This window comes from Patagioenas fasciata, chromosome Z, assembly GCF_037038585.1.
Source record: "Patagioenas fasciata isolate bPatFas1 chromosome Z, bPatFas1.hap1, whole genome shotgun sequence".
NCBI classification, from domain to species: domain Eukaryota; kingdom Metazoa; phylum Chordata; class Aves; order Columbiformes; family Columbidae; genus Patagioenas; species Patagioenas fasciata.
In genome coordinates this window covers 64,614,435-64,640,499 of record NC_092560.1, presented here as the reverse complement: position 1 = coordinate 64,640,499, position 26,065 = coordinate 64,614,435, and the positions used below count along the sequence as shown (strand labels likewise).

General features: G+C 36.4%; 1 protein-coding gene across 6 annotated transcripts in view; it reads left to right on the top strand.

Moving 5' to 3' along the window:
• SPEF2 (sperm flagellar 2) overlaps nucleotides 1-26,065 on the top strand; it is a 68,742-nt gene that overhangs the window by 4,064 nt on the left and 38,613 nt on the right. For all 6 annotated transcript variants that reach the window (XM_065861042.2, XM_071802260.1, XM_071802261.1 and 3 more), the window contains exons 3-13: nucleotides 3,480-3,732; nucleotides 5,362-5,532; nucleotides 7,097-7,237; nucleotides 8,210-8,289; nucleotides 10,744-10,945; nucleotides 16,729-16,917; nucleotides 18,101-18,288; nucleotides 20,031-20,196; nucleotides 23,763-23,982; nucleotides 24,483-24,613; nucleotides 24,833-24,911. In XM_065861042.2, coding sequence (XP_065717114.1) covers nucleotides 3,480-3,732; nucleotides 5,362-5,532; nucleotides 7,097-7,237; nucleotides 8,210-8,289; nucleotides 10,744-10,945; nucleotides 16,729-16,917; nucleotides 18,101-18,288; nucleotides 20,031-20,196; nucleotides 23,763-23,982; nucleotides 24,483-24,613; nucleotides 24,833-24,911 — 1,820 coding nt within the window. The remainder of the gene's footprint in view (nucleotides 1-3,479; nucleotides 3,733-5,361; nucleotides 5,533-7,096; nucleotides 7,238-8,209; nucleotides 8,290-10,743; nucleotides 10,946-16,728; nucleotides 16,918-18,100; nucleotides 18,289-20,030; nucleotides 20,197-23,762; nucleotides 23,983-24,482; nucleotides 24,614-24,832; nucleotides 24,912-26,065) is intronic.

The following is a 26,065-nucleotide window of genomic DNA, read 5'->3' as shown; positions in this document are numbered from 1 at the left end:
AGACTTTGGTTTGTTCAAGGGTTTGCTTAGAAGAATCCTAAGAAGAATCCTAATTAGAATGGTCCTGGAGAGAAGAAGGGTCCAGGGCAGGTGACGGATATTTTATCTTTTTTTTCCCCAAAGATCACCTCCTCCAAGCTCAAGATTGGTCCATCTCAATGAATAAGGCACTACTGAGAAAATGAAAATGTTAAAAGAAAGCATACAAGATGTGGAAACATGGTCAGAAGACCCAAGCAGAACTCAAGACACACTGCCTGAATGTGCAGGGATGGCTTTAGGAAAGCCAGTACCCATTAGGAGTCAAAACTGATAAGGGACATGGAAGGCAACCTGAAGGTGTTTTATAGGTATCTCCACAGCAAAAGGAAGGCTAGAGAAAACATAAGCCTACTGCTGACTGGAGCCCAGGACCCACTGAAAACAAAAATGCAGAAGGCCGAGAAACTTAATGCTTTCTCTGTCTTGATCTCTGCTGGTAAAACTCACATTCAGGAATACAAAGCCTCTGAGACTAGCAGGGTAGTCTGCATCAAGAAAGACTTACCTTGGTGCAGGAAGATCAGCTTAAGGAACATTTGTTATTAAATAAACTGGAAATACACAAGTCCATGGGACCTGATGGCATTTACCCACTCATGCTGAGGGAACTGGCCAATATCATTGCAAAGCCACTCTCAAAAATATTTAAAAGGTCATGGTGACTGTGGGAGATTCCCTAGGCCTCAAAGGATGCAACAGTCACTCTTGTCTTCAAGGAAAGCAAGAAGGAAGAACTGGGGATGTACAAGTCCTTCAGCCTCATCTCAGTCCCTGAGAACTGATGGAGCAAATAAGCATGGAAATCATGTTAAGTATGTTAAGGGCAAGAAGATGATTGGAGGTTGTCGGCAGAGATTTATAAAGGGGAAATCATGCTTGTCTAACCTCACAGCCTTCTACAATGAGGTGGCTGCCTAAGTGTTTGAGAGAAGATTGGTGTATTCTGTTTATGCAGATTTTTGACACTGTCTTTCTTAACATCCTCACAGACAATCTGAAGAAGTACAGACTAGGTTAAGTAAGCACTGGCATGGACTGAAACCTCACTGAACTGCCAGGCTCAAGGTGTTGTAATCAGCAGTGTGAAGTGCAGCTGAGGGCCACTGTTCAGTGGTGTAGCCCAGCGGCTAATTCTGAGACAAATACTGTTTAACATCTTGATTAATGATCTGCCTGATGAGACAGTCTGCACCCCTCAGCAAGTCTGCAGACAGTACAAAACTGGAACTAATGGTTGATACACAGATGGTTGTGCTGCCATTCAGAGGGACCTTGATGGGCTGAAGAAAAAGGCTGCCAGGAATCTCCTGAAGTTCAGCAAAGGGAAATGTTCTTCATCTTGGGAGGAAAACTCCTTACCTGACTACCAGCTGGAGGCCAACTGTCTTTAAAGCATCTTTGCAGAGAGAAGCTTGGAGAAATTGGAGGAGAAGAGTTGACCATGAGCCAACAATGTGCCCTTGCAACAAAGAAGGCCAATAGCATCCTAGACTATATTAAGAAGATATGGCCCTGGTGAGACTGTATCTGGGGTACTGTGTCCAGATCAGGACTCCCTACTGCAAGAAAGGCATGGATATGTGGAGCAAGTCCAGAGAAAGGCCCTGATGAATATTAATGTCTTGGAATATCTAGTATATGAGAGGGAGGAAGACTGTATGTGATATTCTTTAGCATGGTACTCCATGACTTCATAATTTGATGTTTTCACCTTTCTTCATTATTTCCTTTTCTAATTATTAGTGACATTGATCTTTCGACAACTATTGAGAATTGAGGCACGGTTTTCTTAACTCCTCCTGCACATTAAAAGCAATTATTACAGTGTATTCATTCTGGAATCCTTCATGAAGCTGTGCCTGCCTAATCTTACTTAATACTTATAAATGAATGCTTTTGAAATTTGCAGTGTGCTGTTAAGGAAAACCGTATTAATCATCGATCATTTAATTAGCCAATGCCACTTCAATGTATTTTAGCACAGCCCAAGGCAAAACAGTACCTATCGGGGTGATGACGGGAGAAACGTAGATTCCTCTTTTAGGATGGATATCTCTAATCCAGAAGGCACTAACAGAAAAGAACGTGGGGCCATTGTGACTAACTAGTCAAGGCCTACTTAGCTGTATTAGCTGCTTATGTTACACAGTTCTTGGCCATGTAAGCAAGGTAATAACTGATAAAGTGATACTGTTTTAAAAGGAATACTACTGGAAAACTTCTTGTGGTTTGGCTGTCCGTATTTGAAAAATGATATGTTGAAGTTTTCCCTGAATTCTTACAATGATCTTGAAATAAGATTTACAACGTTTTTGGATTATGAGTCAGCTTTAAAAAATTCAATCTGATTTTAATACAGAATAAAATAGTAAGAGGTGATATCAACACTGTTTCTCAATGAATGTGAGGTGATTTCTGACAAAAGGGCTTACCTTGATCTTGAATCAATGGCAGAAAAATGTTCAATAATTGCAAGCTGCAGTTATATAATTGTGTAATAGATAAGGCAGGGGGTATTATGGTGCAAATAATGAGCTCCTGGACTGTTTCATCTTGGAATAAAGTAAACACTGTGGCACCAGAATGTCTTAAGGCAAAACTGGGCATTTTTGTAGAATTATGCTGTAGCTTGGCTGATCTTGAAAGCTTATTGGTTCATGTGAAGGAACTGTTGTGAGCTCAAGTGACAGAGCAGTACAGAAAGCATGATATTCTGAGTCAACTTGAAGTTGTGGATTTGTTGGTTGAAATTTGATGCGCTAATTGTGATACATTGACAATTTATTGTTATTGGATTTTGGCTTGTAAATCTGCTGATCTTGAGTCCTTCCACAGGAGAATCTACATACCAGAGAAACATTAAACTGCAATCCATTATCTCAGTTTTGAATGTAAATTTTACTTATTAAGACCATAGTCTTTGTTTTCAACACTACTCCAAGTTGTGTGTCTATTTTTGTTGGCAAAGAAATATGACAAGGTGTTCTGAGGGTTAATAGACTATATAGATTCCTTTCTAAATATAATTTCCTGTATTTTGGCTGGTTAGGGCTCAAGTGGATTGATGTAGTTAATACAGAAACTTCATTCTAATTCTTTATACTTTCTGTGCATGGTATACAATTAGCTGTAATCGGGAGTAACCTTCTGCTGTCAGATGCACTTTGTGTATGTGTGTATTAGGATTTATATAAGCCAATGTCATCTCTACTTTTTCCAACAGTTATGCCTAGTAGACCAATCCGGTTACATGTACTGTGGTATAAAAGTAAGCCAAAGTGTGTATCACATTACTTTCAGGAGGTCCTCTCTCTTTGTATTTTCCCTCTCCTACATTGGTATGAGGTAAATGTCATGAGCATGCATGATGTAGCAAGTGGGAATTGAAAATAAGTTTATGTCCTGATATTTTGTTGTTGTTGTTTTTAATCATATAGGGTTGCAAATGCAAAACTTAACAATTTTACTCGCCTGGAGCCCACGCTTCGCCTCCTTGGTGTACAGTTTAATGAGAATGTTGCCCAAGACATAATGACAGGACAGCATGGAGCTGCCACAAAGCTTTTATATGAATTGTATGTTGCTTTAGGAAAAAAGCAAAAGGCAAAACTCACCAGAGTAGCCATGGAAGCAATGAGACCTGCAGCAACTACAAAGCTTAAGTCTATTGAAACTGTTTTGTATCGAGAGGTAAATAATTATGCCTGTTTTGTATAAATATATAGGAAAAAGGGTATCATACTTAGATGTGCATCTAAAGCATGTTGCATGCTTCCCCTCCCCACTTTTTAAGTCTCTTATTAAAAAAAACAATAGTTTTATGGAAAATAAGTGGCCCTGTGCTTTGTCTTGTACATAGACAATGGAATTACATTGTTTTTCTGTGACTCATGAGGATAATGATCATCTCTGGTTAGTGTTTCTTCATTTTGGCTCCTTCTATGTTACCTCCTCTCTTTCGAGTCTGTTTCATAGGCTTAAAATACGTATAGAGACAAGGCTAGTAGTTGTTCAGGAGCTGCCATGTTACTCATTGGAGTAGTACAGACTGCAGACTGCATTGCAGTCTAGGTAACAACTTAGACTAATTTCTTCTTAAGGAAAGTTATTTATAACTGTGTTGAGCTTCGTGCCACAGTGGTTTGATCCCTTCTGTTGCATGTCTCTCCATATATTTATACAACACTTCAGACTCCAATAACCATATGCTAAATGATGTGAAGAGGGAAAAACAAAGGGGAAGGAAGAGTATCTAAAAGGAAGTCAGTGTCAATGTAGTAGATTCTGTTAAGGATGTTCTTGTCTTCAACAGTAATGTTCAATGTGCAGATCCAATTTATTATCAGGATGAACAATCTTACAGAATCTACATAGCACGAATCAAATTCAGCTAGGCGAAATTTCACTTTTTCTGGCGTAATTCCTGAAAAATAGTCTTCAGGCAGAAATTTTACTAACAAGTGCAAGTTAAAAAAGGACAGTTGGAAAATCATTTCAGTAATATATGGATAGCATAAGGAAGATAAAGCAACTGACAGTACCTTTTGTCAATAGATTCAAAATGACACCTGAATCACAGAATAGTTGAAGTGGACGGAGCCTCTAGAGGTCACTTAATCCATCCCTCTGCTCTAAACAAAGTCAGCTAGAGCACGTTGCTAGGACCTTGTTCAGCTGGGTTTTGAGTATCTCCAAAGATGGAGACTTCACAGCCTGTCTGGGCAAATTATCTTCCTCTAAATAATATTCTTTTTTGTTATGTTTGAATTGAATTTCCTGTATTTCAATTTGAATAGAATATTTCAATTGGCATGGACTACATTGATCGCCTAGTCAGACAGCCTGACCACTTCAGGGCTGACCAGAAGCTACAGCAGGTTTTTAAGGGCCTTGTCCAAATGCCCCTTAAGCACTGACAGGCTTGGAGCGTCGACCACATCTCCAGAAAGCCTGTTCCAGTGTTTGACCACCCTCTTGGTAAAGAAATGCTGCCTCATGTCCAATCTGAACCTCATTTATGTAGCTTTGAATGTTTCCCACATGTCCTGTCACTGAGTCCCAGGGAGAAGAGCTCAGCATCTCCCTCTCCACTTGCCCTCTTCAGCAAGCTGCAGAGAGCAACAAAGTCACCCCTCAGCCTCCTTTTGTTATTTTCAAAGGAGCTAGTCCTGTTTTCCTGAAAAATGATCCACCATATTTAGGTGGTGTTGTGTACACATTAACACAGGAAAATGCAGTTTGAAATGACTATTGCAAATATATCATATTTAAATATGTTTCTTAGTGTTTCTGACTTCATTTTTTGCCATTTAATTCTAGCGTTTGAAAAATTTAGTGCCACGTCAGACTGATTTGCAGCTACAGCAGATTTCAGATCATTTTGAAATAAAATCTAAGCCAGTAGCAGATAAAATAGCTCGTATACATATTGCAGAACAACAGAAATTTCAGAAGATCCAAGAGGAACAAATAGCCCAAGACACTGAAAAGGTGACTACTTACTTTTTATAGACTTCTGAAAAAGTATTTTCTTAAGGTCTTGTACATAATGATTTAGTTAAAGGTCCTGTGAATGCTTGTTAATTCTATGCTACACACTCATGTTTATACAAAATCAAAGAAAAGGACTATGCATGGCAGAGAGTAATATGTAAAGCCAGTGTACTAAGACCCTTAAGAACATTAATATTTAAAAATAATTTAATATTAAAGTGAGAGTATTTGCATATTGCCATGTGTGGAAAATATTTATTGATTTGAAGACAAAGCGTAATTTTCACGACTTTATGAGTTCAAGGTGTCCTTGTAAAAGAGGTTTGTGATATTCTTCATTTGTGAAGAAAAGATGAAGCATTGTTCAAAAGCAGGAAAAAAACAGAGGGAAGGGGACCTATAGTGAGTGTAGCTTCAGAACATCTTGTAGCCCTGTGTAGCTGTTCTGATGTAATAAAGAAGAGGAACTAGTTTCATCAGATATGGGAGCACTTACCCAAAGTACGGTCTATAGTTTATATAGAGGAACTGTCCACCTATCCAAGAGGTGTTGAACCACAATGAAAATGAAGTAGTCTAGTTTGAGATGCATTTTGTATGACTTATTAAGAGAAGAGAGTCTTGCTATGGTTATTTAGCTATTCTATTGCATGAATAAGAATAAAAAAGGATCCCTTCAGGTATCTAGAAAAGAAAATAAAAGCAGTATGCAAAATATTTTCAAAATAAATTAAAAGAAAATTTTTAGCATCTTATTTGATATATTGCATATTTATTTTTAACTTTCTTTGACTCTGTAAAAAAATGGGGGTTTTTTGTAAAAAAAAATATTTTTTCCATGCAATTCCACCTTTAACTACATGCTTCTGTCGTACACTTTAACTAGTGTAATTTAAATGACTTACTTCTTGATCATCTCAGACTCATCATTTCAGCAGTAATATTACGTAATGGTATTCTCAGTTTCTGTACCGAGAATTTGGTATTCTCAGTTTCTGTGCTGAATTCCAACCTGAAAATACAAGCCCTTAAATGCCTATTAGCCACTGGACATAAACTGGTTTTCTTTATGGATGTGCTTCTATTGCACCATGCTATTTGTTAATGCAGATATCACATATATAGATATACTATTTTCTGATAATTGTATGTAAAAAATAGATCTTCATCCTTAAATATTGAGAACATATACTAGCACATTACTAAGCTGTCAAATTATTCAGAATGTAGAATGATACTTTAATCTTAAACGCATTTTAAAACATCTATTTCTTGATATAAAATGGTAATTTATGAGTACAGTGTCCGAGAATATTCTTAAGATAACATTTGACTGTGGATAGAAGATAATTTTTTGCTTTCATGGTATTTCATGATCCACTTTAAAAACAGATAAGTCATGTGCTCAAGCATGGAGCCTGATATGATCTTTCTTCCTAGAAGGTTTTTTTCATTATGGCTCAGCTACATTTACTTCATAGATACATAGGTAGTGTATTAGAGCCATATGATGTATTTTGTTTCAACTCAAGTATCTGAACACATGATGTTCAATATTCAGCATAACATAGGAAGAAGGAGACAAAATGAAATAATGGCCAAGATTCAAGCAGCCGTTATACAGGTTCCAAAGCCACCACGAAAGCACATTGTAAAAGCTATTGAAGCCAAAGCATTCTTAAAGAAGAAAAGAGAAGCAGAGGTAATTATCACCTGTTTTCTTTTAATGTTAAAAGATATGAACTTGCAAAATATATGATATTCTAGTAGCACTTACACTGCAAATACTGTACTTGTAACATCAAAAGTGGCTGATATGATATGACATAGTAGACTCAACCAGTGAAAGTTGGGTTAAATATGGATATTATTATGATTCTGCATTTCTTACTTATCAATTGATGTGAATGTTCTTATTGATTAAATACCATAGATAGGTACAAATTTAATTGCTGTCTGTTTCCTTCTCATTTGTGCATGATGAAGTCTTGCACCATAATGTATGAACTCTTCTATAATACACTATAAAAATCTTTGCTCTATCGAAAGTGTTAGTAACAGTTAAAATTGACAACAGTCTCAAATCAAATCTAGAGATTATGGCAATACAGCAATTGAAAAACCAATCTGTATTATCTAGCCCTGAAGAGTACTTCGATTGTAATCTTGCAGTTGTGGATCATATTGTCATCAAGAGTCCAAATATTACCATTTTTTTCAACTGCACAACCATGGCAGATACATTTAAATGTAGAGCCATGTAGAGTGTAGGAACATAGTTGCTTGAGTAACTACCAGGAGTAAATTCAAGCTGCTAAATCTAAAGCAGTTCATTGCCCAGAATATCTGTTTTCAAATCCTTGAATGGTGAGATGCAAGAGTCCTATGTAAAATCAGAATTATCCTGCAAAATGAACAGCTGCAGAAATACATTATTTTCTCTCTGGTGGAAAATCAGCTGAGAAAAGGAGGGAGGGAAGGAAACAAAGGGTAAATGAAGGAAATAGTTTTGCCTTTCTTTTCTTGATCTAGCTGATTCTTAATACATTTTTCAGTGTAAACATTTCTTTTATACTAATATGGCATAAAAATAATTCCCTAATACTCTGTTGAACCTTCCTTATGATGCTTTGTGAAAAGAAAAGAAACATTAAATTTTATGTTATTCCTTCAGGACACTTACAAGGAGATTAAAAAATTTGAGAATTCTATGGCAGGAAATGCCTTTGCGGTACGCAGCCAAGTCACTGACAGGTAATATTTGGATATTAGATTGTTAAGCTTAGACAGGATCCTACCTCAAGTGCCTACTATCTATGTAGACAGCTACTTGAAGAAAATATAATTGCTTGTTTAGCTTAAACTGTGATTTTTCCTTTGAGTGATTGTCCCTCTAGCACTGCAAATATTCCCCCACGCGCACTGTTACAGTGTTTTTACCTTACCTATAGTTGTAGTAGGGATGGCTCAAGCTTCCTTCTCTTCTTTTTGCCATATATGTAGCAAAAAGGCCACAGTGTGCATCTCTTCTCTGTTCATTTCAGTCACGGAGTCTGTAAGGTATCACAGAATCACAGTATGTTTGGGATTGGAAGGGACCTCAAAAGATCATCCAGTCCAATCCCCCTGCTGGAGCAGGAACACCTAGGTGAGGTCGCAGAGGAACATGTCCAGGCGGGTTTTGAATGTCTCCAGGGAAGGAGACTCCACAACCTCCCAGGGCAGCCTGTTCCAGTGTCTGTCACCCTCACTGAGAAGAAGTTTTTTCTCTAATTTACGTGGAACCTCTTGTGTTCCAGCTTGATCCCATTACTCCTTGTCCTGTCATTGTTTGCCACTGAGAAGAGCCTGGCTCCATCCTCGTGGCACTCACCCTTAATATATTTATAAACATTAATAAGGTCACCCGTCAGTCTCCTCTTCTCCAAACTAAAGAGACCCAGCTCCCTCAGCCTTTCTTCATAAGGGAGATGCTCCACTCCCTTCATCATCTTTGTTGCCCTACGTTGGACCCTGTCCAGCAGTTCCCTGTCCTTCCTGAACTGAGAGGCCCAGAACTGGACAAAATATTCCAGATGGGGTCTCACCAGGGCAGAGTAGAGGGGAAGGAGGACCTCTCTCAACCTACTAACCACCCCCTTTCTAATACAGCCCAGGATGCCATTGACCTTCCTGGCCACAACGGCACAGTGCTGGCTCATGGTCATCCAGCTGTCCACCAGGACCCCCAGGTCCCTTTCCCCTACACTACTCTCTAATATGTAATTTCCCAACCTATACTGGAACCTGAGGTTGTTCCTGCCCAAATGCAGGACTCTACACTTCCCCTTGTTAAATTTCATCAGGTTATTCTCCGCTCAACTCTCCAGCCTGTCCAGGTCCCACTGGATGGCAGCACAGCCTTCTGGCGTGTCAGCCACTCCTCCCAGCTTAGTGTCATCAGCGAACTTGCTGATAGTACACTCAATTCCCTCGTCCAAATCGTTAATTAATATATTGAATAATATTGGCCCCAGTACTGGCCCCTGGGGCACTCCACTAGATACTGGCCTCCAACTAGAATCCTCACCATTGACTGCCACTCTCTGGCTTCTCTCCTTAAGCCAGTTTGCAACCCACCTCACCACTCTATTGTCTAGACCACACCGCCTCAACTTAACTGTGAGGATGCTGTGGGAGATTGTGTCAAAGGCTTTACTGAAGTCAAGGTAGACCACATCCACCGCTCTGCCATCATCCATCCACCTTGTTACATTCTCATAAAAGGCTATGAAGTTGGTCAAGCATGACTTACCCTTAGTAAAGCCATGCTGACTGCCCCTAATAACCTTCTTATCCTTGGTATGCCTTGAAATGGCACCAAGGATAAGCTGTTCCATTACTTTCCCAGGCTGACTGGTCCATAATTACCCGGGTCCTCCTTCTTGCCCTTTTTGAAGACTGGAGTGACATTTGCTTTCCTCCAATCCTCGGGTACCTCTCCCGTTTCCCAAGACTTGGCAAATTTGATGGAGAGTGGTCTAGCAATGACTTCAGCCAGCTCCCACAGCACCTACGGATGCATCCCATCTGGACCCATGGATTTATGGATGTCCAGACTATTTAATTGTTAGATTTGCAGACAGAAGAAAATGGTTGTGGATGTGCATACACAGTAACACATTTCAATGAAAATGAAGAGAAGCAGCCTTTTTCCTTAGAGCTATGTTATCTGTAGTTGATTTATTTCTGAATAATTTTAAGTAATAGCCATTTTGTTCCTTCTAGTTATATGTGTACCATATTCAGAAGAAGTGGTAATCACACATACTACTGTAGATACTTCTGTGTGTAAATAACTTGTGATGAATAACTCTGCAAAACTGCACTAGAGTGTATGGACATATTGAAGAATAACCCATCTTTCTTTGATATTCTGTGGGCCATCTTAATTTCTTGTTTCTGCAGAATTTGGCTTCATATTAGCAAATGAACTAATTGACAGTTGGCTCAAGTCAGTACTGGAGCTCTCCTCTACGCTTAGTGGTGATTGTGAGGCACAAGGGCATCAAGAAGTAGCCACAATGCCTACAAAGAGTGCTGGTTAAAATAATTCGGTTGTGCATTTGTTAGACTTGCACATAATTATATAGCAATCTGTATGAAAACACCTGTAAGAACTATAATTCCTATAAAGTCAGTGATCATCTACTTAATCTTTTCAATCAGTGATATACAAGAACTATTGCAAGCAACAACCCTTGAAAGTACAGGACAGACAGCAACTGAACTGTTAAATATTTATTCAGATGATGAATATATACGAAAAATTCAAAAACGTTTGGAGGAAGATACTTTTGCTAGAGAACAACAAGAAAAGAGACGTCGAAGAATGCTAATGGAACAGTTAATAGCACATGAAGCACAAGAGGTGAGAAAATGTGTGCTGAAATATATAATCCATGTGCAATTAGTAATTTTAAAATTTGCTTGCAAATATAAAAGAACGGTATTTATGGAGGGTTAAATAAAATTTTGGAGTTATATACACTTATCTCTAAAAATAACTTTTATACCAACTGCCGTCTTTCTTTGACAAACATGAAAGGTTGTCCATTCTTTTTTGCCACTTGTGTCTGATACTTCATTTAAATCATAAAAGATCAGTTGAAGGCACCAGAGCTAAGATCATTAAAAATCAGTTGAAGACTTGCCTTCTATTTCCTACAACCCCTACACCCCACCCAAATTGAAGTTTAAACTATCAAAATGTGTTCTAGTTTTGAAGAAGGTACTAATTAAGAAATAACAAACATGGCATTCCTCATTTGAAATCTGTATTTACAAATATGTAATCTAAAGTTTTATATCTGGACTGGATGAATTCTGAAATGGTTGTGCTGTGTGATGCAAAGAAGCAAAAGACTTATTTTGCAAATCAGAGCTTTGATTTTTGATATGTAATGGCAGATGTGTCTTGGGAGGATGTCTATGTTGCGTCCAAAAATAGATGTTGCAGGTTATTCCATTTGAATCCTGTCCTGTAAAGCATCTTTTTAGTAATAATTGTATCAAACAGAATCTTGTAGCTTATTGGGTTTCTGTGATTTCTAGTTATCTTTTAATTTAGTATTGTACTACGAGCCCTAACCTTAGAACAGGTGTTGAATCCCAGCATATCTGAGCCTGTCTGCACTGCTGTTGTGTAAGAATAGCACTTAAGATGTGTGGCATCTCTGAAAAGGAAAATTATTAAATTATATATGTACATACACATGCATAATTTTATGCATTGGCATATAATGTCTGGAGATGTCTTTGAAGTTGTTAAAGAAAAATTAAGTTTGTCAGGATAGGGATCTAGAAATCAGATGACTTTTCAATATCTACCCCAGACATACATTCTATGAACAACTAAGAACACCTGTAGTGTCTTAGACCAAAAGTCCATCTATCCATGTAACTTGTCTCTGAGCTCGCACTCAAAGAGATTCTGTGTAATGTTCTTGTTGATATGCATAGGCCATGAAGAAGTTTTGCAACCCAGTTGTCTGAAATCACTGTAGTACAAAAACGTGTTCATAACCTGCTATCAGCTGGTGCAACCCCAGCGTAACCCCAGCAGCCTGGACTAGTGGTTCCAATAGCCATAGCTGCCAGCTGATGGCCATGTGGCCAGCAGCAATCACTGGGGCATTTGGTGGATATATCAGCTCTAAGCCATCCAAGCCAGCCGATGCTATCAAGGAGATCAAGTAGCTGGTTGACCTGCAGTTGTAGTAGACAACTTGCCAGTTTGAAGATGTTGCTATGTACTACCAATCAGACTGGCTCCAATCAGACACCAAGGCAAAAGTAGTGTTCCTGACTTCCCAGGAAGAAAAATCAGCATTGATACAGCAAGAAGAAAAGTCACATACTGCGGTAATTAGAAGGAAAGCCAAGTAAGCGATTGACTGGAACAGTAGTCAGACGAGATCAAAGAATCTATTTAGTTCTAATTTGGTTCTAACTTAGCAGAGGAGGAGGTGACCAGTTGGAATTCTGTGAGATTTTGGAAATTAAATGTTACTTGACTTAGAGAAGTTTAAAACAAATTGAGATTTAATAAATAAATAAATAAACATAATATAAAGTAGTTGAAGATTGCTTTCTCTCTCCTTTATTGAAATTGTAGCTTTCTTGTGGACGTTAGGGTCATATTTTCACCTATGCTGCATAAGACTTGAACACACAGCATGGGATCATTCAGAGTTAAATTAACTTAATCCCTTCAGAGTGCCTTATTGTGTTCCATGTCCATATATGTAAACCTCTGTTAAAATAATGTTGTTCCAGTTTTTCAGTTTTGGCACACTACAAGGGGAACACATGGTGATACCAGTCAGATTTTCATAGACAGGAGTTGTAAATGTTTGACAGTAACATGATTTCATCCCAATTAAATCTTTATCTCCACCATTTCAACTTTTTTTTTTTTTTCTAAGTACTTGTTATTTTTAAATGCTATGTTCAGATTTTATCTCTCTGAATTTAAAAAGTTAGCAGGAAGAAGTTACAGTTAGCAATGAATTTAGAAGATGAAAATGGGAGGGGAAATGAATTTTTACCACCAAATAGGTTTAGGTTGTAAAACTTATGACTACACAAAATAATAGAATTGTTTAATTTGTATCTAAATTAAATAAGGAAATAGAAAAATTAAAATGTGATATCATAATTATGTATGAATAAATGAAACATAAGCACATTAATGCTTGGCCACTGGATGCCACTGTTGTCTCAAGTAGGTAAACTGATTAAAAGTATATATGTATTATGCTTTCTCTGTAGTAATTTTTCAAATTATTACTAAAATGTCCCATTTATATTTATCATTTCTTCAGACACTTCACAGTCTTCTATGAAAAATGTGATATAAAATATTAGATTATAAAAATTATACTACCGTTTTTATTTTGTCTTCTAGTATCACCAGAAGTTTCAAACCTTTTCAGCATTAGATTTTAGTACTTTGTCCATTCCTGTTTGTGTGAAAGACAGTTAACAATTCAACAGTTAGCTATCCAACTAGCACACAATTTGAAATGATGCTTGGTATTCTGAATCCTATTTTACCCATTATGTAGTGGGTTAATTGCCTTTTGTTCCTCAAAAATTTTCTGCTGTCTCTTTCTAGGCCTACTCAGCATATCCAAAGATTTGTTTATCTGAAGTATCAAAGTTCTCTACCCTTCAGCTAACAAAGAAAAGGTCGCTTTTGGGTGCTCTGAAGTGTTTTAAAGGAGTGTCTTCGTATTCCCTTTGTAAAGAGCGCATTCACCTAGATGAGGAGCTTTCATTTTTCACTGGGCCAACTGTTTGCACCATATGGTTGATGGTTTGAGTATGACAAGTGACTACTCTATTAATATTCCTTCAGTCCTCTATGAATTGTGATTTAAAGAGCCATTTTCCTCCAGTGGAGTACTTTTTGCTGTACTAATCTGTAGTTGGGGATAAGCACTTACAACTAAAGATAACAGTGGACATTTACTTGTAATAGAAAGCAAAGTCAGGGCTTTTAACATTCTTTGAAGTCTTAATGAAATACTGAGTCCAAAGAAGCAGCGAATACAACTGAGGCAGTAAAGGTCATCATGTTTCCTCTTATTGCTGTTAAGAAAGCTTCTTTTCCTCACGTTTCCTGTAACAGAGACTCAGAAGTGGATTTCAGAAATTCTTCTTAAATAAATAATTTGTTTGCAAGGTTCAGTGTCGAGCAGCTTGAGCTGGGTGCCTCCTGAAGAGGGATCTCCAGCCAAAAAAACACTTGGACAATTATACCCCACAATCAAAGACCCCACCTCACATGCATCACTCTGGGCCAACTACAAAATTAGAGTCTGAGGTCTTCCCATTTTTTGTTGCATATCTTCCATTTTCATCAGGCAGGCCATGAAACTCCTGGCCTTCACTTGCTATTTTGCACCTGAAGCTATAGAAAAATAAGTTCTTGGCAAAACCAAAACATCATTCTGTTTAGTCTTCTTTTAGATCCCTTTCTGTTCCTTTATTATCTTCAGGGACACAACTCCCCTTAACTTCTAGCTTGAAGACTCTGAGACCTTTTTTTCTTAATGAGGCAAAAAGTTCAGAAGTTCCCAGCTTGCAGAAGTTATGCTAAGCAAACTTACTTATGCTAAGCAAATTCTATATAATCAGTTCCTAAACAAGTTCTACAAGAAGCAGTATACCAAATAAGGGAGTCTATTCTCTAAAAATTCCTTGATTTCATGAATATGAAAGACCATTGGACAGATGAACTCTTCAGTAGTTAGTGCTATTGGAGAATTTTGTCACCTGATCTGTATCAGATGACATATAGCATTAATATTAATAGAATATGCATATCAAAATGTTACTATTGCAGTTTTCTATTTCAGTTGCATGTGTGATGGTTATTCTGTGCATAGAAAAATAGTGTGCAGACAGTGCACTAAAAATAGATTACAAAAATATATTCAGAATTAGATTGTCACTTTGTGATAAGCTGTGTAAGGAGACAATATTATGTGCAGGTGAAGCACTGTGGGATTAAAGCCTGAAATTATTGCATCTTTGCCATTAGAACTATCATGCAATGTCATGAGATTCGTTGCTAGGAAAGGGGAGGTCAAAACTCACATTTTTGAAATAAGTAAAATGTTGAGGGATTTTTGTATCAGGTTAGAACTTTCCAATTATTAGTATTTCATTGGAATGTATTTTATTCTTAGCAGTTACAAAGGCAAAGGAACTTAAAACTGTGGAAAGAGGTGTGTTTGAGTTGTTTGGTTTTTTTTAATGTTTGGTTCTCCTTAACATCAACATTAAAGATATAAATTTATTAGAAAGGTATTGTTCTTATTATTGCAATTAAAATAGGCAAGTTTTATAGCTTTGTGTTGGAAGTCTATTACATATGTCTTGGTTGCATTGTGTAGCACAGATCCAGACCTCTTTGTAGAGTCTTTTCTTTCATAACAGTATGATAATATGTAACAAAGTTTGATTTTTCATTTATAGTTGAATTTATGTAATGTGTTCTGCCCTGTCTCAGGCACAGATATCTGATGGAAAATAAACCAGATTAGAAGATAATAGAAGTGATACTTGATTTTGGTTTGTTTTTCATACTACTACTACTAGCTAGCTTTACCTGTTCCTCTGGTCTTAGGAAAATTAATATGAGCTCTTCAGATCAATTCCCAATTTAAGTCCTCAATTTTGAACTTACATTTCATAACAGTTTTGCTGCATCTGAAACAAATGTCCAGGGAATCAGAAATTTCCTCTAAAATTCTTCTGTAGAAGTGGTATCTGGCAATGGGGCTTGAAAGGCAAGCTGATGCTTTTGCTTAGAACTCAGAAGTAATTCTAGGCTGTGAAAGTAACGATGCAAAACTTCAGGTTGGGCTAAGCATTAGTGTAGATAACAAGAACAATATAGAGAAGTGTTTCAGTGAGAAGATACTATAAAGTTTTGTCAAGTACTTTGAAAAGTAATGGTCTACTGTCTTCAAAGTGTCTCTGCACACCGACCATGCTTCAAGCAATAGTTCAAAATTATTTTGTTGTACTACTGAATAGGGGATTCTATTAATGTCACAGTGAGAACAGTAAAACTGTTACCCGCAAGTCTTGTATTTTCCTTCATTCTGAATGCTTCCCCATATTCCCACTCTCCTCAGTGGAGGAGATAATTACTCAAATCCCAAGAAAGAAGAAAAAAATTCGAACCTGTAGAAGAATAGATAAATCATGGGTCCAGCAGTGTATGGCTGAGAATGAGTACTGGTGGAGAGCTGGGATAAGTAAGGGAAATTATGACCAGTTAATGATTTGAGGAAAGGATATATTGTTACATTCGGAAGCAACTATTTCAAATACGCTGCAGTTTCTTTGCACACTGGAAATAACAAAGTTAAAATTCAGTTAATCTGAAGTAAAATGTATTTTTACTGAGTATCTCAGTTAAGACATATTTAGAATTCACTTCCATAGTTCTATGTTTCTTGTATAGTTTACAAAAATGGTACTCATAGATAGGTAGGTATGTTGTTCTGGATTTATCAGAAGAGCAGGTAAATGCTGTTATATGACTCCCTTCATATTTCTCATATGAGACACTGATGAGTAGTCTATGAAATAGTTTATAAGCTGTGCTTAAGACAAATATTTGTTATCTTTTAGGAGGCTTATCGGGAAGAGCAACTTATTCACAGACTAATGAGACAATCTCAGCAGGAGCGAAGGATTGCTGTTCAACTCATGCATGTTCGACATGAAAAAGAGGTGTTAAGACAGAATAGAATTTTCAGGGAAAAACAATATGAAGAAAGAAGAGAGAAAGAGTTCCAAGAAGCTCTTGATAGAGAAGCGGTAAAAGATTATTTACTCCCTGAATTGCTGTAGGACTGCTACAGTACCTTCCTGTTATAAAATGGAATTTGTATTGTCAACTGTTAGAATTTAGGACTTTTCCAGGAACAGAGTGATTTCATGATGAGTATATTGCTTTTATCTAGGTTCAAAGTTACAGCTAAGTTCATAAGGTATAAAACTGAGCAACGTAAAGTCTAATTTTGATCTTTTCTGCCAAACTAATTTTATCTTTGTAGGGAAACACTCTATGCTGAGGTTAAAAGGCACAGTCTTATAGAGGCAAAATGACGAAAGACAATGACATAAAATCTTGTTTCAAGAGTCATGTTTTTCAATTCCTTTAGATGTAATCTGTTAACATCCATTTTTCACAACTGCTGGAGAAGTTTCACTCATGAGTGCTAATTTCTACCTGGGAGCTTGGATCTGATTAATAAATTAAAAGAATTCCTAGTCCTATGGCAAACTGCCAAGTGCTATGCCCGTAGTAGGCTATAATGTGAAGGTGACAATCTTAATTTGCTCCTGCTAAAACCAATTAGCAGCTCTGAATCTTCCAACACAGCTGGAGTCCTATGTAATCAGCAGCTATAGCTATTAATTACATCATCGTTTTCTATATGCTTTCGGCCAAAATTAACGCACTGTCACAGTAACTAATGATAGGGTTTTTTTGCTATAACTGGAGATCTTTCTCAAAGTCCAAGCAGCAAGAATATTATCAAATTGTTTGCAAATAAGAATAGTTGAAGTTTAATTGTTTGTCACATACTCTGAAAAAGCATTTCTTTGTGGGTTTCGGTGGAACAAAGCCTTTGCCAACACATCTGCGTAATTGTTCCTCAGGGGGAGTAGACAGCATAATTTCATGTTTTCCTGCCTCCGCAAGCGCTGAGTGTGCTCTTTATCTGTTTTGCATGGAAGAAGTAATATGTTTCTCCTTTACTTAATTACATTTTAGCAGTTAGAAAACAAACAATCTGGAACTTACAGAACAAATAGAATTTTTTAGATTTCTGTACGTGTTAATCTGCTTGCTGGCTATTCAACTCTGGTGAGAATCTAGCTGTTTTCATTACTTGATTTAAGCAAGCAAGTTCATTTTTGTTTCCAGGGCTATGCACTTCTGCACTCTCAATTTGTTTGAAATCTAAAATTTACTCTTTAAAAAAAATTCTAGGCTCTGGCAAAGCAAGAAAAAATTGATTATGAAGAACAAACCATCAAAGAAAGAGAACGTCATGAGAAAATTGCTGTTGCAAGAGCTCAGGCTCGTTATAAAAAGCATTATGCTATATGTTGGGAAGTGATTGACCAAATAATTGATTTGTCAACAAAAGTAGGAGAATATCGTATGCTGACTAACAAGTGAGTACGGTAGTTGTTAGGCAAAACTAGTATCTGTTAGTTAACTGTTAGGCTTCATTATCCAGACTGGTTTAAGCACCAGAAACCTCTTATGTAGATTCTCCAGTATGTTACTGGACAGCTCCAATTTGTTTGCATGGGAAAATACTGATATTACTTTCATGTGAGGATTTACTGATATGTAGTACAGGGTGAACTAACACTACAGCTTTAGCATGATTTCTTGAAAACTTGGATCCTTCAGAGACCAAGATTCTTTACTTCTACCACTTCCTTTTTTATGAATAAATTCCTTAGTTTAAAAGGTAAAAACTGTGTGATGCTCGTCTCATTCTAGATTGCTCCACCAGCTGAATGCTTCCCATATGTAATATAAACAGAAAGAATTTCCTAAGATACATCAACCTGCCCAGATGAGGCTAAGAGTAGCAACTCAGTCCAAAATCTTCTGAGACTTAGATGCTGTGATTCCCTCTTCTGACATTCCCTAATTGAACAGGGTTTCTGAGAAGGTTCTAAAAAGGCAGCAACATCCAAGTGCTTGTGCTGTAGGAGCGTTTCCAAAACATGGAGTGTGGTGTACTTGCTGTCGTTCTTACAGTAGTATTCAGTGATGAAACTATGGAGTAAGGTTTTTGGCATTAGGAAGTATACCAAAATCCTTATTGCCTTTTAGTGTAGTTGTGTGTTAAAATAATAAATGTATAACCATATGAAATACACATTATTATATCTTATGGAAATTATATAAATTTAGGCCTCATAGATAGCTGATAAAATACTCAGCATAGACACAGTTTAGTGATGGTTTAATGTTTTCCTTGTCTGACACAGTCATGGTTCCAGTTTAAGCTAATGTCATGTTTGCTTGTACTGAATGGTGCACAACAATATGTACAGATATCTGAAATATCTTTCCAAATTATGCATATCAAGGTTGTATCTGGATTTACTGCCACTGAAAGTATGTTTTGTATGTGTTTCTGTGCATTTCATTGTGCAGGATGCATACAATGTTTGTTGAATTATTTTTGAACAGCACATGCAGAGTTTATTTAAAGCTGAACATTCAACTGTCCACAATTATTACTGAAAAAAAAATATAAAAAGTCCAAATGGATGTAATAGTAAGAAATAATAGAAACCTCAATTTTGAGCATACTTAGCAGTCGCAGAATTCTAATATGACATATGTTAACATCCTGTTTGCATTTAGCTTGCTACTGTATGCAGTTTTTCTTGTTTTGTATGAATATTTTTCCTTTCTAAAAGAAAAACAAAACAAAACAAAACAAAACAAAACAAAACAAAAAAACAAAAAACCAAAAAACTAGTTTAGTGGCTCATATAATCCTGAATTAATTTCAGCTTCCAGAAAGAAAAAAAACCAAAAATTATAGATTTCTGGTGAGGGAAGGCCTTACCCCACAAAAGGGAATAATATTTTAGAGTAGGGAAAAATAGCTATAGCAAAATAGTTACTACACAGCTCTGCCAGCCAAATGCAGTGTGATGAGCCATTTGTGAAAATACTGAAGCCTATAAGTGCCTACTGCTGTCATATAGGTAAACAAGCAGTTATAAAAGCGGTAATAATTATAGAAAGCATTATTAACTATATCTAGTTTAGCATATACTTGTTTCTGGATTATGATACTTGTACATTTGGGTCTACTATCCTCAAATATCTAACTCCTTTAATTTTTGTTTCAGAACTCATTCTTTTTCTTTTTATTCTGCAGCAAAATTCCATCAAAACTGATGTGTGATTGGAAGGAATTTTTCTTTAATGGAAAACCAATATATGGGCAAACCTCAGTTCAACCTTTGCCAAATGAACCAAGTCAAGAACTTGAAGAGCTGAATAAAATGAATCTGTTAGATGAAAAGGATTATGGTGAATACAAGGTACATCAAACTGATGAGGCATAATGGAAGATAATACACCTTGACTTTTCGAAAACATAAACATTTTGTTGTGATGTTTCTTTTTTTTTCTTTTCCTAGTTTCTGGTATCAGAATTTTACAAGCATTTTCATTTTGTTGCATGAGGTTCTATGTGAAATATATGGCTACATTTTATCTTCGTAGCACTAGAGAGCTGGTGCAATTTTGAAACAGTTATAATTTCACTCTTGTATATAACATTGATACATTTCTTTCTTGAGTTCATAAGAGCAACATGTAAATTGCAATGAAATTAATTTTTAGCTAATTAGAAGTGTGGTTAATGCTACCATGTTTGAAAATTCAACAGAAAACAAGCAAAAGCAAGTGAAGTGAAATACTGTCTGTTACAAAATACTGTCTTAATTTCAAAGATTTTGAGTGAAAGCTTTCTAAAAAGATTTATTGGTTTGGATGATCCAGTTGTTTTAACACAGTAGCATTTGTGGAAATTACTAAAAATGGCTGACATTTTTGTTTGTATTCTAACCTTCTGTTAGAATACAAGTAACTGTTTTTCAGGACACCTTAAAACTTTTCTTCAACTGTACAATACGTTATGTCATTTCACAAGTGAAAGATGAAGAATGAATGTTTCCCTGTTGAAATATATTGTACAGTTTTTTTCCAAATTCCATTAATGCTGCTTTTCTTTGGGAAAAAAAAAATCCACTATGTATTTAATCTTTTCAAATAATCTGTTTAAGTAGAATATGGCAAAATCATTCCAAATAGTTACTATATACATAAATGCCTTTACCCACATCCTGAACCAACTGTTACATTTTCTTTTGCAATTAATATAAACTTCTGTTATGAGTTTCTGTGATGAATGCCAGTCGGTTCATTTTATTCTGATTTTGATCTTAACATATGTTTTTCTGATTTAACTATTTATAAGAACCTTGTTCAGACCATATAAACTCATGTAGTGAGTTTCATGATCACTGTCTTGAGGTGAAAATAAAAGGCATATATTATGTAAGACCAACAGGGAGGACATAAAGGATAGACAGGCAGTAATCAGTTACTGGGGAGCACTAATGAAAAATGAAGTTTTTCAGTCATATTGGTTTTTTTTTTTTTTGTAACAAAGCAGCAGTAGTCTTCTCTAAATGTAAAGGCACTGAAGGCCCTAAATATTTAATGACACATTTAAAGCCTCTCTTTCACTACCAAGCTTTTTCAAATGCACATTAACACCATTTTTTTCCAGATATTTTTGGTCTTATGCTTTTCTGCATCAATATTTATCAAAAGCTTTTATCATATGACATGTAAAATTGTAGGCACCAATTCATACTTATGTCTTCTAAACACCAAAGTGAACAGCTACTACCCCCAAAGTATTGCTTCTAGATAAAAGTGTATTGTCAGGGCGTTCTGGCAAAGTTCATGCTCATTTTCTTAACCCTGAAGAAAAAAAGACCAGCACAGGCAATTTGACATCTCTCAAGAATCATGAGTTTACATTAGGAATGCTGACTAAAAGTGTTAAATATATTTGATAAAATATAAGAACAAAAGTGCTATCGGTCAGTTGCACATTTCACATTAGATTGACCTTGAAAATATTTGGAAACTACTAAATCATTAGTTGTGGCTAATCATTTAATATACTAATGAAATCACCCAAAACAAGCATAACAATAGACGCTGCTCAAAGTATCAAATAGTTTCAAGTTTTGATCAAGAGTGTTGACCAAGAGTTATGTAACTCTGACCTGGATGCCTAAAAACTTGTTTCTGACAGGTAAGCTACTTTTAATTCAAGGCAGGTACAGTCTAGCAATCTTCTGATTAAATGAACAAGAAATATGAAGGGTGAATACTACAAATTGGGAGCCCGTTCCCTTTGGAATTCATTTTTCCTACAGATCGGATAGAATTTAAAACAACTGATTCATCTCTACTTACATGTTTAGGGAAAAATGGTTCAGATAGGACAAGGATTTGATTTTTTTTTTTTTTAGCATGTCTTCAATTACCTATTAAAACGTATGTTTTCTGAGGTATATCTGAGAGAGGATATTGTACAATTGAAAAATATTTTTGCTTGATTTTACTGATTAAGAATAGGTGTTGTTTTCATTTAGACTGATAATAAGTCACATTGTCTTAATCTAATGGAATATGTTTGAAGTCAACACTGATCAAGTTCTGTTTGTAGAATGTATGCTGTGGCAATATATCATTCATGATAGTAAGATCGGAAAAAGATTGCATATTCTACTTAGAACATGAACTCAAAACATTATCCTTCAGTAGAACTTAGAATGAAACTTTTTGCTTCTGTTGATCGTGATAAAATATTTACTTTAGAGGATAATATAATTGTTTATGTTGAGAAGGATGTGGAGGTCATTTAATTCAACCTATTTGCTCAAAGCAGGGCCAACTTCTGAGTCAGATAAGGTTGCTCAGCACCTTATTTGGTCAGCTTTCAAGTATTCCCAAGGGTAGAGATTACACAGATTCTCCGTGCAACCAGTTCCTGTGTTTAACCACTCTCATTGTGAACAATTTTCTTCATTTTTTTCATAGTTGGAATTTCTCTTGCTGAAATATTTGACTTTGCCTCTCTACCCTTTATTGTGCAGCCTGAATGAGGTGATAAGCTAGAATCTACCTGGGAATATTACTAGTCCATGTGTATTCCAAGCAGCTGTTCAGTAGCCTGCAACCAAATAAATAATACATGACTGGTATTATCCTCCATACCAAAATGCGCTCCTTTAGCTTCTCATAGCATGAACTGCACATTAGTACTCTCCTGGTGTTATAAGATCCAATACTGGTAGAGGATATATTGCAGTAGCAAAAACACAATTTTGTATTCAGTTCTGACTACATCCTTCCATTCTCATATTTCTCCCAGTGTGATTGTCAGTAAAAGCATCTTTAGTAGCAAAACTTCTTTAAGCTGTACACTGGTAACTCATACCAGTGTTAACATTAATATTGGTTTCAGAATAGATGAACTGGAAGTTTCTACTCAGTATTTCCTTCCCTTAAAAAGTCTTGAATTCTAAGGTGGTTTGTTTGTTTTGTGGTGTTGATTTTTCTTCTTTATTGAATGCATGTTAGGCAGACATTTATTTGAAATCTTTGTCTGTAGAATTTTTCAAAGATGTATGTGTTATACTGGGCAATAACATTGCCCAGTTTTTAGAATGCTGAATGCTAGGGTACTGGGCCTCTGCTCCAAAAATCTGCTACTCTTTCATTCTGTGGTATTGGTGAAATTACTTTTCATGTTCGTGGAATTAGAAAAATTATTGTAGCACTCTGAAAATGGCTGTAGGAGTCTCTTTTGTCTCTCCCAACAAAGTATTAATGAATATAAAGAAATACTTAATGGTTATGGCATAATTATAACTTTTAACAATGATTTATTCTAAAAAACGTTATTTAGTACTATTCAGATTTAGTTGTTGTATATGTGTTTATGTGTAAATACATATATTGAAAAAGATGAAAGACAAGACATATTGACAAATTATTTGGTAATATGTCATTCATACAGAGTATGACAGGGGAATGGCGCCCATCTGAAGACAACAGTGAAAACAAACCTCCTCTTAATAATAACATATTGGGTCATGTGCTTCATAGACTGATGGAGATTTTCTATCCTCCAAAACCCAAATCTTCACCACCTGCATTTCCTGAGTTTCCCATCAAGGGATGTATTTTGGGGAAACATTTTAGTGGAAAAACTACCTGTGTAAAGTTTCTTGGAAAAGGTAGACTTTTTTTTTTTTCCCCTCACCTAAAATTCTTAAAAATGCTTATTTGTGTTAAAATTCCATTCTGACAATGAAAATCATTTGGGCAAATCCTTGCATCACTAATCCTTGAACCTCAGATGCATCTGTATTTTGCAGAGGTTGGTTGCAAGTCAATAATTCATTATCTTCCAAACTAAGATTAAGAACATCTGAACTTACATATAGTGTTAATATAGTATTACTTCTGTATTGAGAATTTAAAAATGCTTTTGGTAAACTTCTCTGGGGATGTTAGTTATAGAAGAGATTATCAAGATAACAAAGTAATTGTGGATACACACTGTGAAGTGGTTACCAAGAAGAGATAGTGGAAACAACTTACATCAAAAGTCCAAAGGAAAGGAACTGTGCTTTGCTCTGCATGTAATAATGCTGTCTTCCCATCATTAATTTAATTGCCATTAATTGTATGTATGTTCTGCTCAAACTGTGAAGTTAATTTTTTTGTGTATTAGTTTGCAACATTCAGGTACTATCTGTTGATACTCTGGTTCAGGAGGCCATCCAAGCTTATCTTAAAAATGAAATGAAAAGTGAACATGATGTGATTTCACAGGAAGCAGAATGTTCTGAGAAAGAAAATGAGGTAAGCATTTTTATTATATTTAGGTTTGGCTCTCACAGGGAGACAAAAGCGAAGTGTGTAAGGGAGAAAGCATGCATATTTCAATTCTGTACTCAATTTCAAACTTAATTCTAAGTTTTGGCTTACAAGACTTCAATATTCAGCTTCAATTGACGGGCTTGTTTTTCCTGTAGTGCATAGTTTCCTTTCTAATCCATTTCCTTTCTTAATTGATACAAGGTCCAAAATAACTTATCAAAATCACCAGCAAAAATTCTAGAGGAACTCATAACAGAAACATCTATCAATGGAACCAATGGTGTGTATATATTTTATTTATATGTGTATGTGTATTTATAACATTTAATTTAAATTCTTACTAGATTTGAATGGCAATTACTCTTTCTCTTGTACTTTTGAGGTAGTATCCATGACATCTGAGTTTTCACAGTAGTTTCCATTATGAATTTCCTGTTTCCCCACATTCCTAGTGTCTGGGAGCAGCAAGTGCAGGCTGCTCTGTGAAGGAAGGTGAGCAAGGTGACAAGGGCAGTAGCAAGCAGTAATTGCCAACATTCATCAAGAGTGACAATATTGAAGTCATTATGAGGTTCAGAGACACTGATCAGCATGAGCCTTGGTCTGGTGATAACCGAGCAATTCTGCTGATGAAGCAAGTCTGAGGTGAAGCCAGGAACTCAAGTCAGCAAGTGTGGATCAGCGTAGAATCAAGAAGATAGAATACAGTGTCCAAACATGGCTACTATACAGCTGTAATGTACCACGGATGGGGTGCAGGATGAGAGCTTTAATTTCAAGGGAAGGGCAAGCCCTTGCCTCCCCTCACTTTTCTTTACAACAGACCTTATCAACAAAGGAATTGACACTGGTCTCAGCCACCTAAACTTGGAATCACAGAGAGACTGAGGGTAGAAGAGACCTTTGGAGATCATCTAGTCCAGCCTTCCTTCTCAAAGCAGGGTCACTACTGCAGGTTGTTCAAGAACATCTCCAAAGATGGAGACTCCACAGCCTCACTGAGCAACATGTTCCAATATTATGTAATCCTTCTGCAAGGGTTTAAAATTTCTATGTTTAAATGGAATTTCCTGTGTTTCAGTTTGTGTCTGTTGCCTTTTGTCATTTTACTTGGCACCACTAAGTAGAGTCTGGCTTCTTTATTTCTCCCACCATGCCCCTGATATTTCTATGAATTGAAATCAGGTTCAGGCCTTCTCTTCTCCAGACTGAACAGTCCCAGCTGTCTCACCCTCTTCTTGTATATCAGGTAGTCCAAGACCTTAGTATTCATCAGGGTTGTTCTGTGGACCTGATCCAATATATCCATTTCTTCCTTGCACTGGCTGAGTCCCAAAATGGATGCAGTACTGCATATGTGGTCTCACCAACGCCATACCTTTTTAATGTAGTCGAGGAGGATGTGGGCATTCATTGCTGCAGGGGCACATTGCT